The sequence below is a fragment of the Columba livia genome, chromosome 14 (assembly GCF_036013475.1).
Source record: "Columba livia isolate bColLiv1 breed racing homer chromosome 14, bColLiv1.pat.W.v2, whole genome shotgun sequence".
NCBI lineage: Eukaryota > Metazoa > Chordata > Aves > Columbiformes > Columbidae > Columba > Columba livia.
Window position 1 is genome coordinate 4,431,566 of NC_088615.1, and position 17,311 is coordinate 4,448,876.

Genomic DNA, 17,311 nt, shown 5'->3' on the forward strand with positions numbered 1-17,311 from the left:
GGGACTGTTCGTATGAGTAAAATTAAGCACATGCTCAAGTGCTTCCAACATCAGGGGCTGAATCTGCTGTTAGTCCTGGGTGATGTGCCCTTCTGGTTCTTAAACGGCCAAGTTTTGGGGCAGGAATTACATGTGCCAGCCACTCACTGACCCGTTTGTGGGATATTAATAATATCCTACTTTAATGTATTAATTTTCTTGCAAATACTTTAAAATAGAGCGAGTAATAAGTAAATTGAAACTTTATATAGAGGCCTGAGTTTTAACCAGAAGACTAAACACCTGCATCAAAGACTTATGGCCATTCAATATACTTTGACTGAGATAAAATTATTTCTGCTCCAGTAATGTGGAAAGATATGAAGTCTTTCCCTTTATTTAAGCACTTTAGGTTTGCTTTGTTCTTAAAACTCACTTGATTGGGAGTCTTATTCTTCTTGTATTTGTTTACTGCCAGTCCCTGCTTTGTGTTTCATAACCATAAGGTGGAGAGGTAGCAAAAAACCCATAATCTGACCATGGTAGGCAAATGTTGTGTGCCCGATGGGGTGGGGGAGACATATTCAAATCTCTTGCAGCTCATATTAGATTTTACCCACTTCCTTTTCTGCCTATACTTGTGTAAGAGGGTGCTGTTTGTTTACCGGGCCGCTTGACCCTATTGCACAAATCTGTCATCCATTGTGCTGCTAACACTCTTTTAAATTGCAAATCTGATGCTCTTTAGGGGTCTAGAAGGGAAAAAAATATCTCTCTCTCCACACCATTCTGTTTCTCTTGATTTCTTGCCTGTTGTAAGTGGAAGTTGGGATGTGCTGAATTTGCACCAGGGGTGCAAATGCAGCCTCAATTATAAGCATAAAATTAGAGTCTGTTCCCCATTAATCAGCCCAGCTAATTGCTATGCACTACCATTAGCCATATGGTGTGAAAGACAGCTTGCTCTCCCTAAGATGAAATTTCTTCATTTCAGACATGAAATAGTGAGGGCTCTGTATTTTAAAATAGCTTGTTTTAGATATTTAATTTCTAAACAACTTTCAGCAGTGCTTTCTATCAAGGCTAACTGCACAATAAAACTTTGCATTTATGTGACAAAGCTGGGTATTTATAGTATACTACAACCACGGCATGGATAAGACAAAGAATTCAAATGTATAGGAGAGTCCTGCTTGCGGTAGGAAAGCGGGGCTGAGGTTTGCTTCAGGTGGCTGTTTATTTCAAAGGATTTCACTGCATTTAGTCAAATATAAAAACCTACACTGTTGGCAAAAATGTTAATAGCTGGGGAGAACTCACAGCCTCAGTGGAATTTATTAGTATTGTAGGCAGCATGGGGAGGGACATCTATAGTTAATATTGCCTCAACAATTTCCATTATGAAACCTTCAGTGGCTTACAGCTTTGCCAAACTTAAACTGTTCTGGCTGAAATATCCTTTGCAGGGTGTCAGCCTCAGGCTGACTTTCTTTGGAAAGTTTCAGCTAAAATGGTTCAGTGATTTCTGAGAATGAGGTTGGAGTAAAAGATGGTTTTTGTCTGTGTAAAATAAAATCCTACAGCTGTTTTGGCAAGAAGCTCTTGCAACTCCACACCTCAAGGCAAGGAGCCTGTTTGGGGCACGGGTTGTCCCAACTGCACCGTCTGCAGGATGAAGCCCTCCTCGCTGGGAGCTTCTGCAACATCTCCCACGCAGACTCGCTAACGACTTGTTAGAGCCTGGCAACGAAATGATCGGAAAGTCGCATTTGCACTGGCCACGTGCCATCACCCCGTAATTCCTCATTGTTCATCGTCCCCGCGGAAAGCCGGAGCGCGCAGATACACAAAGCAGGGCTCCTCTCGCGAGCGATGCTCCTGACCGCCAGGGTGGGGGAATTTGGGGGCACCAGACATTGGGGTGAGGAGGCCATCTCCTGTGCACCCATGGCAGGGCCGGGATGGAGATGCTCCAGCGCAGGGAAGGGGAGAAGAGGAGGAAGATGTGGAGCAAGATGGCAGGAGGGCAGCAGGTCCCTAGGGGGTTGCGGTGAGGACAAAGGCAGCAACAAAAGCTGGGAGTGGTGGTGGCCAGGGGATGGGGAAGCCTGGAAAGTGGCAGGATGGGGACACGTGGGGCTTGGACATGAGCCCTGAGGATGGCGAGGACGGCAACAGGAGGGGGGAAACCTGGGGTTAGCCAGAGATGGGATGCATGAGCTGGAGGGGGTCGTAGAGGCATGAGACTTCATGACTATCAAGGACTGCTTGTTTTAAAAGCAAACAAGCCCCCAGACAAAAGAATTTTTACAGGCTTTTTCCTGTGGGCCAGCATGATGTTCTGCCCGAGCTGTGGCTCGTTGCCCCACTGAAGAATGGGTATCATGGAGGCACAACGAGGACAAGTCCTTGCCCTCCGGCACTTGAACTTCTCCCTGCACTGTCACAGAGCCCTGCTGGGAGCGGGAAGGTTTCTGGGTGACTGGGAGAAGCTCCTGGGAATTTTTAATTCCTCAGAGAAAGGAGAAAGGGCGTTGAATATTTAGGAACCTTTTTTTTGCAAGCGTTAAGTAGGCACTAAAGGCTAAAGCTTTCGAGGCAAGTTGAATTAAAAACACTTCTTGTTCTGTGCAACCAGGTCTCAAACTCAGGGTTTACATGACGTTTTGATTCTCTGCATAGAAAAACTGAGGTAGAAGAAGCCTTGGATTCTGCTGTTGGGGGAAAAAAATGCAAAAGGCAATTTAAGGTTTAAAAAACAATTATCTAGAACATGAAAGAACATTTGAGGTCTCCTTTCATGCCACAGAGCCACCAGGCAATGGGACATGCCAGCCACATACCCATTCCTTCCTCAAATTCACTCTCAAATTGTGGTGCAATGAGCGAGGTGTCCTACTGTTACTCGTGATTATTGGGGTACACTCTACCCCAGCCAAACGAAGGGACCACCCAGTGAGCAACGTGGCATTTCCCCCACTCTCAAAGCCGGGTTGTCCCCATCAGCCAGCGCCTGGCTCTGTCCCGCTGGCAGCAGGAGGTGACACTGAGGTGTCCCCATCTCCGGGCACCCGTGACCGCATCTCCCGCTGGGTTAGTGCCCCAGGAAGGTGCTGGGCTCTGGGCTTGGTGGTGCACGGATGGTGGTATCTGCTCATCTCGGGCTGGGAGCCTGGGAACCTTCACTCGCCTGAGTAAGTGAGGCAATTTCTGTCCCTCCCGTCTGCTGTGAGAATGTCAGGACTAGCCCTGATTCGCTTCAGTCACAAGAACTGCATTGTCTTAACTTGTGCCAACTCTGTTTCTAATTACATTTTAATCATTTAAAAATGATTAGCAGTTTTTATTGCCTTGTTTGTGGGTAAATTTTCTCACCCCACACATTCTAGCTGCGCTCCAATGAGAAGTTCTTTTATAGGCAAAAAGCCCCCCTGAACATCCACATGACTATTTACCTACAGCATATTTTATTCCTTCCTAAATTTTAATACTTTCTGGGTGCCAAGGCTCTTGCATTTTCTGGTGGATCAATTGTGGTATTGTGCTGTAAAATTAAGCAGTTTTTTTTGGCAATCTCAAACAATGTAACTTCCACCAAAATGAAGATACCGCACATGTGTTAACTGTGCAAAGTTTCAGCCCTGAATAGTTGCCTTGAAGCTTTTTGCGGTGAAAAGAATTATGTATTTTCCTCTCTTTGAAAACAATTTTTTTTTAAAACCATGTTTAAACAGGCTGTTTTTGCAAAAGGCCATTCCCCACCCCCCCCCTTTTTTTTTTGTTATCTTTAGTGTGGTTAGTTGCTTTATTGCTAATCTTGGTGGGTAACTGTATATTATTCACTCTATTGTTTAGCAGCACAAGAGAACCTTTGTCATACTCCCAACAGGGCTATTTATATAGTGTGGCACTCTGAGGGCTTCTTCCTGCCCTCCTGTTCTTCCACCTTCTGGGTAAAAAAAGAATAGTTCATCTGGGTTGGGAATGCAAGCAGTGGTTGCTTCTGCCAGCTGCTGAAATAAGGGCGATAGGCAGGTCCCCAGGATGCCATTTGGAACAAACTTGGTGGTTTCCAAAGATTTGGTTATGTGGGGTTGAGGTTTACCATAAAGTTTATTGAATGGGGAGATGTGCTCAGGTCTGGCCAGGGAGAGTAAACTGGGTGGTCTTCACTGCGTGTCACCTGGTGCCACCATAGGATGGGGTCCCTGCTCCCTGTCCCCAAGCCCCCTGTAGACATCACCCCACAGGAGCTGCCCAGGCTTCATCCATGAGGTCCCTGGGGACCAGGGAGACCTTGGGAAGACTAGGAGCTTCCTGATATTTTTCTTTCATTGCTTGCAGCCTTGATTTTCTGTTAAGGGATGTCACCAAACAGCAGTTTTCCTTGCTGGGTGGGTGTTTTCTCTTTGGGATGAGCAGGTGGGTGAAAGCCTGAGGCTTTGCTCACCTACACAGCTGTGCCTTGTTCTGTTGGGTTTACATGAGCTGCTGGGGAGAACAGAGCAGCCCCCATGCTGCTCAGCCACAGCTCTGGATGCACCAGGAGGGGTTCTCACCCTGAGCAGAAACACCTACATTGCCTGTGAGTTTACCTGCAATGTATTTATGCCTCCTAATGGACAATAACCCCTGACAAGGAATCATCACAAACAACAATTTAACCTCTCTTAGGAAACAATGAGCCACCCTTAGCTTAAAAGAATCCCAGCCTAGAGGTCAGCGATGGAGCAGGGCTTTAAGAGACGGAGCTTATATTTCACATGCCTGCTTTGTATCCGAGCTGACGCAGGGCACCAGCCGCCGGAGCTGTGCTCTACGTGGCATTAGCGATTGTTAACATGCTTGGAAAACTTGGGGAAACAGGCACGCTTGAGCATTAAAATCCACTGCTGATGGTACTTGCATTTTGGCTTCCCCATTAACAACAGCGTTTCTTAGAGGGAGAATAATTGTGCTTTCAGATTTTGGAGGGAGGTTTCCTGGTAGCTGAGAATTCATCTGTGTGCAGAAGCAGGAACAGCATGTGTAACATAAACGTCAAGCGATTCTAAAAACCAGGCTCAGCAGGGAAAAAGCTGCTTTATTTTGTGTGCGAGTGTACACAGGACAACTGCTAAACCCTGTGGAAAAGAGGCTGCGAATAGGCAGTTCTCCCTGTTTCGGGTTATCCTTGAATTATTATTTGTGAAAGGGGCAAAACCCCTCTCTTTTTATATTTTCTGTTGCTAACCAGCTGTGCAAGAAGTTAAACATAGTAATTAACCCATATGTGACCCACTACATTTGACTGATTTCCAGGCAGGGACCGAGCGGTAACTCTAGCCGGCAATTTGAACCTACCGTGTTCGTAATGATGATTTTACAGTGTAATGGTCGCACTAAATCCTTTCACTTTTGCTCTATAGCCGCTGTTGTGACAAGAAAAGCTGTGGCAACAGAAATGAGACTCCATCAGATCCAGTGATAATTGACAGGTAAGGACTGCTATTGTTTCCTTTCATTTTTTTCCCCTCTCCTCATTATAATGAAACACCTGCCCTGTGTTGCTAATGGGGAAGAATTAGGAGTATATGTGGATGAAATTTTGTTTTTGATACCGAATTAGTTGTGCTTTGCAATTGCGATTGCCGTGGAAGGGCCATATGGAGGATAACGGAGCGACCTGCTCTTTGGAGGGCTCTGGTTCTTGTAACTGATTCATGTGCATAAAGAGGAGATTTTTCTTTCTGATTTGCTGCGGCTCAATTCACATGCTGTGCCAGGGAAGCTTCAGGAATAAAATAATAATAGTTTGTGATTTATGAAATGTGCTTGGGCGCTTATAAATATTTAACTTTTATTTGAAAAATGTTTGAATCATTATCACTTTTAGCTACAGTAGTTCCGTTGGATGCAATCCATCTACATTTTAAGGTTTTTATTTATGCATAAAAACAGTTAAAAAAATAGATCTGCAAAGTACTTTTTTTCCCCCTCCTGTTATTTTCTGTTGGTTGGAATATGATTTTGACTGTATTGTCAGTTGATTAATTCATTTTTGCCTGTCTTAATTGTTGTGTTTTTAAACAGATCCATATTGCTAATCTGACACCACCAAGTAAATCACTGTTGTACAGTACATCTATTTGAGTTTTTTGGAGCCACGCATAGTTTCTGTGCTTGCAAATCATGCAAAATGGTAGCCAAACAGTCATTTTAATTGCCCAAACTCATTGTCCAAAGCCATGTGGGGTAACCAGGTTACTATGCAGCATTACTCTAGAAGAGTTAAATAACCATGAAGTACTGAAAGTGTCTGTGATCAGCTGGGGGAAGCGATACTCCTCCACCAATGTGTGGGTAGAGGGACCCTGAAGGGAAACTACCTATACATATAGGGGTGAGAGTATGGAGTAGTGTGCTTCTCCTTGCATTATTGTCTGAGTTCACGCTTGCTGCATTAAGTTTAAACTATCTTCTGTGCCAGTGCATCCGTTTTTATGAAACACGAAAGGAAGTGCAGAGGGTTTGACGTGTCGAGTGCCACACGCGGTCCAGGGCTCTGGCAGAGCCTCGTCCGGCTTTGTGCTCATCCAGACTCTCGGATTTTTGGTGCTTGTTAGAATTTGGTGAGCAAGTGCATCTATTGGAAGCTTGCAGCAGATGTTTTGATTAGCTATAATATGTAATCCTAAGAATGTTTAAATCTCAGAAGATATTTCTATCTGCTTTACCTAGGCATATTTTCATCTTCTGTGAGCATTAGGTGGTACTAGGGAAAGTGGGGGGGTGAAAACCCCACAGTGAAATCAGTGTAGAGATGTGTTTTATAAGCGTGCTGCAGAGTTGAACACTATAAACATGGTGTTAAGAGTGGCATTTTGAGTGACATGAAAGCTACAAAATTCACATGAATTTTTCATTGTACGGGAAAGTGAGATGTTAAGATGCTAATGGCAGGTTTACGGAAATATTTTGTTTAACTATCTAGTATGCAAAACTGCTAGTTGCAAAGCACTTTAAATGGTGAAAGCCAGGGATGCTGTCTGTTATTTGCTTCCTGCAAAATGAGGAGAACAGTTACATGAAAAAAACAGATTGAGTTTCCTAGCAGTGATCAATTTATCGGTATTTAAATAAATCGGTGCAAAAGGTTCTGAAGACAGCTTTTAAAACGTGAGCTCAACGTAATCTGAAGATGATGATACAAACCCTTACCTCCCATACTGAATCACGCTTGGCTTGTGAATGGGTTAAGCTTTTAAGTTCTTCTCTTGGTTTTAAATTGTGACTTTGATACAGAAGGTTGATATGACTGTGGTTTGAATAACATTTGATTTTGACCTGTTCCTGTGGGTTGCAGTGGTATAAGAAATTTGACTCAGCAGTACTGTAATTAGCCCTCCCCATGTTTTTGAAACAGTATTGTGTTACCTGGATTGCATTAGTGTGGCTTCTATTGTTGCCGCTTCGCATCTGTCCCAGTAGGGTACTTAAAACCTTTTCTTGGCCGGGGCTAGTTCAAACAATTTAGGCCAAATAAGTATGTGCTTTATACAGTTAGTGGCTTTACTGATGTTTCTTGTGACATTTATCCTATTCATTTTTTTTTTTTCCCTGCCTTTTAGTTTGGAAAGGACGTAGTGATCTATGTGGAGCTTTTTTTAACCTTAAAATGAGTCCTTTAAAATTGTTCTAGTGTTAAAATGCCTGTGCAAATCAGAACATGTGTTTAGTTGTACTCTATTGTCACTTCTCCATGCACACAATTTTTAACTATTATGTCAATTGATATGCAAACCCATATTTAGCTATTTTTATTTGCATGTGAGCTTACAGAATTCATTTACCATTTGGGCTAAAGCGCTCCCACATGCCTTGCGTTCTGATAAAGTCTTGCCTATGGATTTAATCTAACTCTTGCATCAAATCCTACGAATCCACAGACTCTGACCTAACTTAGACTTTAACGTAGGATCTATCCATGGGATTTTTGACTTATGTACTTACATGGAAATGCTATCCTCTTCTTACACGCCGGAATACTATTTCAGATTGATTAATTCTCTTTGATGAGGCTAGAGAAACTTGGGATAGAGAGAGCTCTGTCTTTGTGGTGGTTTAGTGAACTTGGCAAAGAGGCTGTTTGGCAGCTTGGAAGTTACATGTGTTGTGTTCTTTTTCAAACACTAGATATATATGAAAATAAATCGTATATCTTTATTTAATCAAAATGTGGGATTTTAAAAAGAGTGTGTAGTTGTGTTTGAAACAAGATATGATTTTATCCTTTATAAAATTGCTTTATACTTTGCTGTATTACGGTATCAGCAGATATAGCAGTGAAAGGGATCTAGAGAAATTTATACTCATAGCTATCTAAATTTTCTCTGGAGAACTAAATAAATCTATTATGCTCATAGAGCAGTCATTTCAAGGGAGTTTCTTGGAAACATGTGTGTGTCTGAATCATCATCTTAGCATTGCCTGTATATTTTATCACTAATTCAGTTACATGTGTTGAGATGAAGCTCTGATGAACAGGAACTCATTTTAAAAGGGGTATTATTGTCACAACACAAATGCACAATTCCTCCTACAAGTGCAGTGGCGGGGCTGCATTGTAATCACACTTAAACAAAACAGAGAGCACTTCCTGTTATTAAATTAAATTCTAGATCGATTTAACTTTCAAATTGTAACTCATATTTGAATTTAAAAGGTTTGCAATAAAATTCCTGTGAAGAAATTGAATAAATTGTAGTTTTATTACCACTCTGGATATCCTGGTGGCCTAACCCTTTTCCTTACAGTTATCTTAGTTCAATAAATAAAACCTCATTAGACTATTCCCATTTCAACGAGTTTATTAAATTTTACAGGAGTAATTAGCATAAGCTGTGCTAATTTTTCTGGAAGACTAATGAGAAAGATTCCTAATTAGGTTTGCTTTGTAAGAATCAGAAAAGATGATAATGACAAAAGTCACATAGGGGAGAAAGTGGGGCTTTCTGTTATTCCTTGGTTCAGGAAAGCAGCTTCTCTCTCGGCATTGTGTTCCAAACTTTTAAACCCAATTTACAGTTGTTGGGACCGATATTTAATGGTGTTGCCTGTGTCTGCTGGGGCTTCTTTACCTTTTATGGCTGCATCCAGTAAACAGGAGTCCTACTGACTGATAAAATAGGAATAACCACTGCAATCCCAAATATAGTGGCAGAAACATCTCAGCATTTAGAATCTATACCATATACCACCAGCCTGTGACACTGCATGGCAAAAGGGCTGAAAACAGCCCGGTTGGCCATTGCTGGTCCACCCCAAATTTTGCACTTCCCAGAGCACACAAGCAGGCTGATGACAGTGACTTGAAATTGGCTGTGCTGAGATTTACCAATACAGATCAGCCCTGCCCAAGAAATCTCATGATTGTCTTTCTTTGGGATAGGTACATTTTAGTTGTTGTGTAAGTGAACGGGCTTGGTGCTGGAGCTCTCCTGGGTGAGCCTGGGTGCCCTGAGGTGGCAGGTCAGCCTGAGGATGACCAGGGTTTCTTCTAGCCCTTGTCTGGCCATATATTGAAGTGATCAGAGCTCTTGTCCTTGAAGCAGCAGTTGGCAACTCGTACATTGGAGGCTATAACATATTTTTATTATCTACTTTATTATCTGATGACACCAAGGTACATTTTAATGCATGACCTGCTACAAGTGTTTGGAAGGCCTGTGTGCTTTTGACACCTGCGGTATGGGATGCTTGGCCAGGCTCTATGTAATCTGTCCCCAGCTGTCACAGCTATGGAGGGAGCCAGCCTACCTACATATGTTTTTGAGATCTTTCAGTCTTTAAGCTGAAAAATTTTATGTTTGAGGGTAGGATTTCACTCTGCAATGACATGAAAAGAGGCGTGAATGACTTTCAGTGTCCCCATTTTACCACTTTACAAGTCATTGCGTAGTAGATTGTATTTTACCGGCCTGATAATCTTTTCACCCTAAATACCAGGCAGGTGGAAAAATGACACACGGGACTGGATTGCGCTCACTGCATCCTCCTCACAAATACACTTTTTAGGCAGATGTGGCGATTAATATACTTCGCATCAGGTTTCCATGCCCGGAGGGAGGGTGATGGAGATGTGGGTGGGATGGCAGAGCGGGCCAGCTTCGGGAGAGGACAAGCTGGGTGTTTTCCTTGGGAGGGAGCTGCCGAGGATTGCTTTGTTGCAGGGAATGGGATCGGAACCGCAGACGATCCCCAGCCAGGGACACAGGCTTGTCATAGCACCGGTGTCACAGAAAAGTGGCAGAAGATGCCAGGTGATTTGGGAGTGGTCCCTTTGCAGGAGTCCCAGGTCTTGGTCCCTCTGGCCATATGGGTACCTGAACCTGGCAGCGTGGGGTCAGAGGAAGGTGTCCTCCTCCCCCTGCTTGCTCACACTGGTGATGGGGCTGCAAAAGGCTGTGGGTCCCATCTGTCCTGCATCCTTGGGTGAGTTTTACATGCAAGAGGGCAGGCATGGATCTCCTTGATAGATGTCAAGACATGGGTGAGAAATGCTCCTGGGCCTGAATATTTGGCAGTTCTCCTGCATCTTGAGCTAGAAAGAGCCCACCTCATTGCTGTGCCCCTTCCAGTGTCAGATGGGAGTTATTGATCCAGCAGGGAGGGAGTGCGGGGAGCAGAAACAGGGTGACAGAGGACACCCCCAGCACTGCACAGAGATGTCTCCCAGGCTGTCTTTATAGGCTGTGCCGACTAAACCCTTAGGGCCTCTAAGCAGGGTGTTCAGACGGGCAGAAGTTGGCCTCAAGCGTTTCGTGCAAGCTCCCGGAGCCTGTGAACCCATGCGTTTCTCAGAGGGGAGGGACTGAAACACACATCCTTGAGGATTTGGTTGTGATTGATGCATCTGAGAAGCATTACCCAAAACATTTCCCACATGACTTAGGCAACCAAAGGCATTTTGTGTCTTTGTGAGATAAATGAGAGAGTGATCAGTAGATGCTTCTCACACAGAGAGTCAGATATGCTCGGCCCTCTACCAGCAGTCCTAATGTATCTGGTGTCAGTCCTCTTTCTGATGAAGAAATCGCTAGAGCTGGGGGTAACTTTGCAAGAGTTCTTGCAAAAATCTCTTGGTTTCAGCCTGTTGGGGTTGGCACATATTGCTGCTGCTTCAAAATCCATTAATTTTGCTCTTGGGGTCGAGAAAACTTGTGCAGGATCAAACCAGCTTCTGCTTACTGTTTGTTTTGTTTCTCTCCCCTCTGCCCCCAAGTATAAGGATTTTTGTATAATCTCAAAACTATTATGCAAAACCTTATTTTGGTCTCGGCTTCACTCAGGAGGTTTGTGATTTTCTCAGCAAACCTGTTCTGAGTTTTCACTTTGTTATAAAACCCCAAACCAGGCAAGTTTTATGTGGTTTTGGGTTTCACTGCAAACATTTCACACTGCTCTAATAGCAACTTGCTTCTCTCAGTGATGCCTTTTGAATCTGCAGCCAGTGTTTTGGGCTTTATTTCACTACGATCTCATGCCTGATTATTACTATTTAATATCACGGTGATATAACAGAGGCTCCTGTCTCAAAGAAGGCTCATTGTGCTAAATGCTATGTAGTCTCTAGGTAGGCTGTTGACTGCATTCCTGAAGAGAAGCGCTTCTCCTGGTGCCGTTTAAAAATTGAGACTGAAGTTTTTCTATGGAGAATAAAAAACTTAGGCTTGCACTGAATGTCCCAGGTATGAGGGAAACTGAAGTCCAGTCTACTCTATTGCTTTTGGCATTTGATTACCACCTTTAGTGCTCACCTACAGCCCTTTGGGGCTTGACCAGTTGTGCTGTCAGTCCAAAAAGTGAGTTGAGTGCATGCATGGGGTGTGCTGGACCTGCTGCCCCAATGTCCACATCGCTCTGCTTTGCTTTGGATGAGCCCAGGGTGAACAGCTCTGCACCCATTGCTTTCAGAGCTGTGGCTGACGGCAGGTCATCAAGTCCCTTGGGCTCTTGCTGAAAATCTCAGTCTTGGTCAGCAAGGATTAACAATTTTAGGAGAGTGCACCAGCTTGTCTAACTCCTTCAAGGCCATCCTGAAGAGCCGACGGGTTTGCTTGTGTAGAGGAGCACCCCAAGGTCTAATTGAGATCTCGTGGATTACTCTGCTGCTCATTCGGATGGCAGGATTTGGGTATCCAAGGTTAGAGGTGCTTAAAAAATGTGGCTACCTCTCCGCAGTGACCTCCTGCCGCATTAGGAAAGCTCCAAGTGCACCGGGATGATCCCAGGAGGATCCCGGGGCTTGGCAGGGTGATTTGCCCCTTTGTTTCTGGTCACAAAGCTTTGAATGTGCTATTCCTACCTATCCATTTCTTAACATGAACTCCTACTTCAAAGCGTGTCCTGCCGCAGGGAGGATGCGCTCAGCACTGTGGGGTCCCCGGCTCCACGCAGCTCAGTGCCAGCTTTTCTCGGTCTCAAGAGTGGGCATTTTTTTGGGGAAAAAAGTATTGGCTTTTTCTCATGTGCGTATACATGTAGACACTGTTTCTGGTGTGGATAAATTTTCCATCCCATCTTAACACCTGACTTATTTTTGTATTTTTTGTCACAGTGGGAATGCTTGCAAGAATCAGAGTGACAGGAAAATGTATTTGCAAAGATCATCCTCAGTTTTAATGCAGATTAGCTAAAATTGTTCTGAACATGAAAAACGTATCCCAGCGTTTATTGGGTAAAAACATAACCCAAGCCTTATTCTGCAGAAGCTGAGGAGTATGAGTAGTTTTCTTCCTGTGAGTTGTCATAAATGTTTGCATGTTCTATCCACCAAAATGTATTCTTATAAGTAACTGACCACATCAAAATAACTCTGCTAAATTCAAGTTCATTTCTGCCCGCTGGAGATATATAATTTTAGTACAACATCTAACTAATAAAGTTAAAAGAGAGTAAGAAACAATTGTGGGTTTCTGTGTAAATCACGACTGAGATAACTTTCTAGAAATGGATTTAATGTTGTCCTCAGAGAGCAGCAAGTCTCTGTAGTAGTATACTAGTATACTACTATACTAGTATAAATACTAGTATAAATTTTTCGCTGTAGCATAATTTTTCTCTAACAGTTCTGGAAAAGTACAGAAAAGCCATACAAAGTTCCCAGTGTGCCACATTAGCAACTTTGCATAGGTGGTTTGTGATCAGAATATATTACTGTATCAAATGAGTGTTTACTTGTTTTTTTGCTAAGGACAGTATTTTAGAGGTCTTTTTTTGTTGTTGTTTTTTTTTAAAGCAGAATGAATAATTTTCTACTCACTTTTTAAAAACAGTGTTTGGAAATAGGCAATGTGAAAACAAATTTTCTGGCACTGTTAATATGCGAACTATATAAAATAAGTTATTAAAAGGCTTCATTTCAAGTCACTGAAATTATATACTGGGCAGTAGTAAGGTGACCCAGATATAGAGCCTTTCACGGCAATCATTGAAATGCCACGAACAGTGCTGTTTTGTCTTTGGTTTCTTGCTGCCTCTAAAGGTGTAGGCAGATGAAGATAACTTTAAAAAGAGCTATTTCTCCAATTACAAGCTTTTGTCCAAGAGCAAAGAGAGATTTTTAGACTAACAGCATTCACTACAACAAAATTAAATTTCCTTCATCTGACAAGAAGCTGAGTTTGGCAGCAGTTTGGGATTTTTGTTGGTGATATGGCAGAAATCACCCTCTGCACCCCTGTTTTTTCCCGCAGTGGGGAGTGAGCCAGTGCTGAAAGGCAGGCACCCAAATTTTGGGGGGAGCAGGGTGGGTGGGCACTGGATGGTGTCACCCACAGCGAGGGCAGAGTGGCCATCAGTGCACTTGGGGACATCGCGTTCCCGTTTGCCAGTGAAGTGGGGGTTGTCCTTCCCAGTAGGGCTGTGGGGACCGGGGAGCACCACCACCCCCATCGTCCCCCCCGCCGGCATGCCCGGCCAAATCTCTCCTATATTGTAACAACAGGGTGATGTCCAAAATGGCATTCCACAACTGTGCCATCCCGCTAACCGGCTGAGGCACAATAGTTCAGTAATGTAATATAAAAAGTAATGGTGTTAGCTAACACATCCTTAATAAGATATTGTCCGCTGCTCTGCCATATGCTACCGAGCAGCCTTTCCCTCTGTGGGGCTTTTGAGTTCTCTCAATAAGATTATTTCAAATACTCTAATCCTGAATCATTGACATGAATACAAAAGCCTAGTGACATCTAATAGATGCCTCTTAGCTTTGCTTTTCCTCTTGTTCCTTTCCTTTTTCTTCTCTTTTTACCTGACAAAAAGCTTACAGACACTTGGGCTCTGTCTCTCAGTACCAGCATGTGGGTCCCCTCATGAAATATAAAGGAGGAAAAAGGGCTGACATAGGGCTGATAAGCCACAGAGCAAAGGACCATAGATTAAAAGTAAATGCCAGTAAATCCTACCCTGTACACTCAGTTGTTCTTTTATTGTTTTCTTTAACTCTTCCAGTGCCACATCGGGGTAGAAAGGGATGAAGAATTGAGTTAAATGAAAAAGCACAATGCTACAGTGACATAGTGCTAGGGTCCTAAAGGCTTCCTGTACACTTGGGTTTTCTCAGCTCTCTTCTCACCTTGACTTTCTAATCAGAATTGTAAACCATTTCAGCCAATCACATCGTTCAATTAGCAGAATGTTTAGGCTATTTTTTTGAATATCAATTAGAAAAAAAAAAAAATAGACACCTCCAAGTGACATGAGTGTGACCCTGGAAAGGATAAATTTTGTGTAAAGTAGATGTTAGGAAGAATGGATATCCCACTGTGAGTGTCTAGCAATAAAGAAAGGATCTTCCTCTTGTTAGTGTTGTCCCGATGACTGTTGGAGACAGAAAATAATTTTCTTCTTCTTTTGGACTTTGCCAACTATTCATCCATTGACTCCAAACTTTGGAAAAGTTATTGGTACAGGATATAGCCGGTGTCTATAATGGGTTAAAAGGAAGCTATTTAAAAGATGATAATTTTCCTTCATTTTCTCCATGATTTTGCAGGGAGACTCTCAGGCTTTCCTGACCAGGGTAACCACCCACTTCCACCCAGTTGAGTCAGGTCTTCTCTGTAATCTCCCTGAACACAATCTTTCAGTTGGATTTTTTGGCATCTGCACCACTACATAACCATTGGCTGACTTCCCAGCCGTTAAGTCGCTTTGATAAGTGGATGTTAAAAACCGCTTTACCTAATTCAGATTTTGTAGAACGATGACACAAGAAAAAGAGAAATGCATTGTATATTCATTATAAAGTTCTTTGCTGTAAAAGAAGAAGAAAATTAGAGCCATTAAGATCTGATGGTAGCGTCTCCTCCAGTCTGCTCCATCTGTCTCTGCATTGCTTGCACAGTCCCACACAAGCCGGGATTTGGCTGCAGATGGGAGCACATCCCATGGCACATCTCGCTGTGGGTTATGCAAGCAGGAGAAGAAAAGGACCTGTCCGTGTTTTGTGAGAGCTGCCCCACAGCTAGCATCAGGATTTGGCCCTTTTTAAGGAAAAATGAGAGAGTCCTGCTGCATTACAAAGGAGGGCCCTGCGTGATCCTGGACTCTTCTAGGGTCTTGGACAGGATTTGTTTCTCAAGCTGGGGCTTCTTACATAGGTGCATGTTGGCATCATGCTCAGATGTCACTGGGCTGCAGTGGTCTCTGGGTTCTGTTGGGCTGGTCAAGCTTTGGGTGCTGCTGGGTGAGGGGCACAGTGAGACGGAGCCTCTTCCCTAAGGAGCTAAACAATCCCTAGGTTACATCTACTATATATATGTATATCTTTTTTAAGCATAGCGAGCTCCGTAATAGCTCTGGCATTCCGAAAAATGGAATAAACTGTATTGTGGTGTAGGAGGAAAACTTGCTAAACCCCATTATGTGTACATGAATTGTCGTCTGTTGTATACTGTGTGGCAGGAGAGAGCAACATCTCTCTCTTTTTTTTCCTGAAGGATTGCCCTGCTGTGACAATGGTAACTTAATTTGTCAGAAATTACAAGAACATTAATACATCATGCCCTAATGCGTCATTAGTGCATTAATACTTCCGAAGTCATTGGAGTTTTTCTAATAAATGCCTTCAAATTCAGCTGGGCATTCACAAATTTGAGTTTTCAGTATTATAATTGTAATTGAGACACCTATTTTCCCTGATTAATTCTTGGAGTTTGTATGTAACAGTCAGCCTTGTTGACATTCACAGCCATCTGCGCTTGAAAGAATAACACGCCGTTACTTAATATTTGTGTTATTGCAAAGTGGTATGGTTTGAAAAAAAAAGAAATAAAAAAGAGACTGTTCTCGGGGAAACAAAAGAGAATTTTGGGAATGCTTTTTGCCATGGTAACCCAGTTATCACACATTAATCTGTCACATATGAAACAAGTTCCAGACTACAACACACTTAACCACGGCAGCGCTCCCGGGGGCTTCGCCCCCTCGGCTGCTCCATCTCTTACCTGCCAGCAGCGCCGTGGCCGGGCTCTGCCAGCGTCCCAAGGGTTAACCATGGCAGCAAATCCCATCATGTGCCTGGGTGGCTCTGAAAGAGGGGGACCCCCTCCCGGCTTGGGCCACCCGGGCTGCCTGCCCCTGCCACCCCAAAAGCAGCTCCTGGGGGAGCTGGTCCCCATGGGCGCCGCTGCTCTGGCTTTGGGGGCCGCCTGGATCTCCAGAAGGGAGGAAGTTTTTTTTCCCTTCATTTCCAAGATAAGGTGTCATTCATGAGAGCAGCCTGCTGAACTAATCAGGTTAATTGAGAGGCCCTGAATAGCTCTCATTGAGTGGATCCCTCCTTCCTGCTCAAGGCAGATAGTGCAGACAGAGAGATTACAAGTGCTTTAAACTCGTTCTCTCCATCTCTGAATTTCACACCGATTTCAGGATGACGAGGGGCAGAGCAGATGTGTGACATGGGGTTTGTACAATTTAGCTTTGCTGGGAGCAAGGCTTTTTTTTTAATCATCATCATTATGATTATTTTTCAGTTGTGGCCAGAACCTCACGCTCTCCTGGTGCCAGGGACACCCTGCTGATCTGCACCAGCTGCAGTGGTGTAAATTACTCCACTGTTTTGGAAAGACGTAGTGGACTAATCCAGCCGCATGATTTGCTCTAGATTAACCTGCTCTTGAGCATTGTTAATATTAAAATTATTTCAGTTCTAACTCATGGCAGGGCTGCAGGAAACATTAATTTTAAAAAGATGTTTTCAGTGTTTGAAGCAGATAGCAGTTGGTTTTATTGCTTTTATAGTATCATTTCCCTTTAAACCTTTCTAATTGAAGTGGCTGTACAT

The 17,311-nt window shown here is 43.5% G+C and overlaps 1 protein-coding gene across 10 annotated transcripts in view; it reads left to right on the forward strand.

Moving 5' to 3' along the window:
• EBF1 (EBF transcription factor 1) overlaps positions 1-17,311 on the forward strand; it is a 273,509-nt gene that overhangs the window by 14,086 nt on the left and 242,112 nt on the right. For all 10 annotated transcript variants that reach the window (XM_065029681.1, XM_021288959.2, XM_065029678.1 and 7 more), the window contains exon 6: positions 5,388-5,456. In XM_065029681.1, the coding sequence (XP_064885753.1) occupies positions 5,388-5,456 (69 nt within the window). The remainder of the gene's footprint in view (positions 1-5,387; positions 5,457-17,311) is intronic.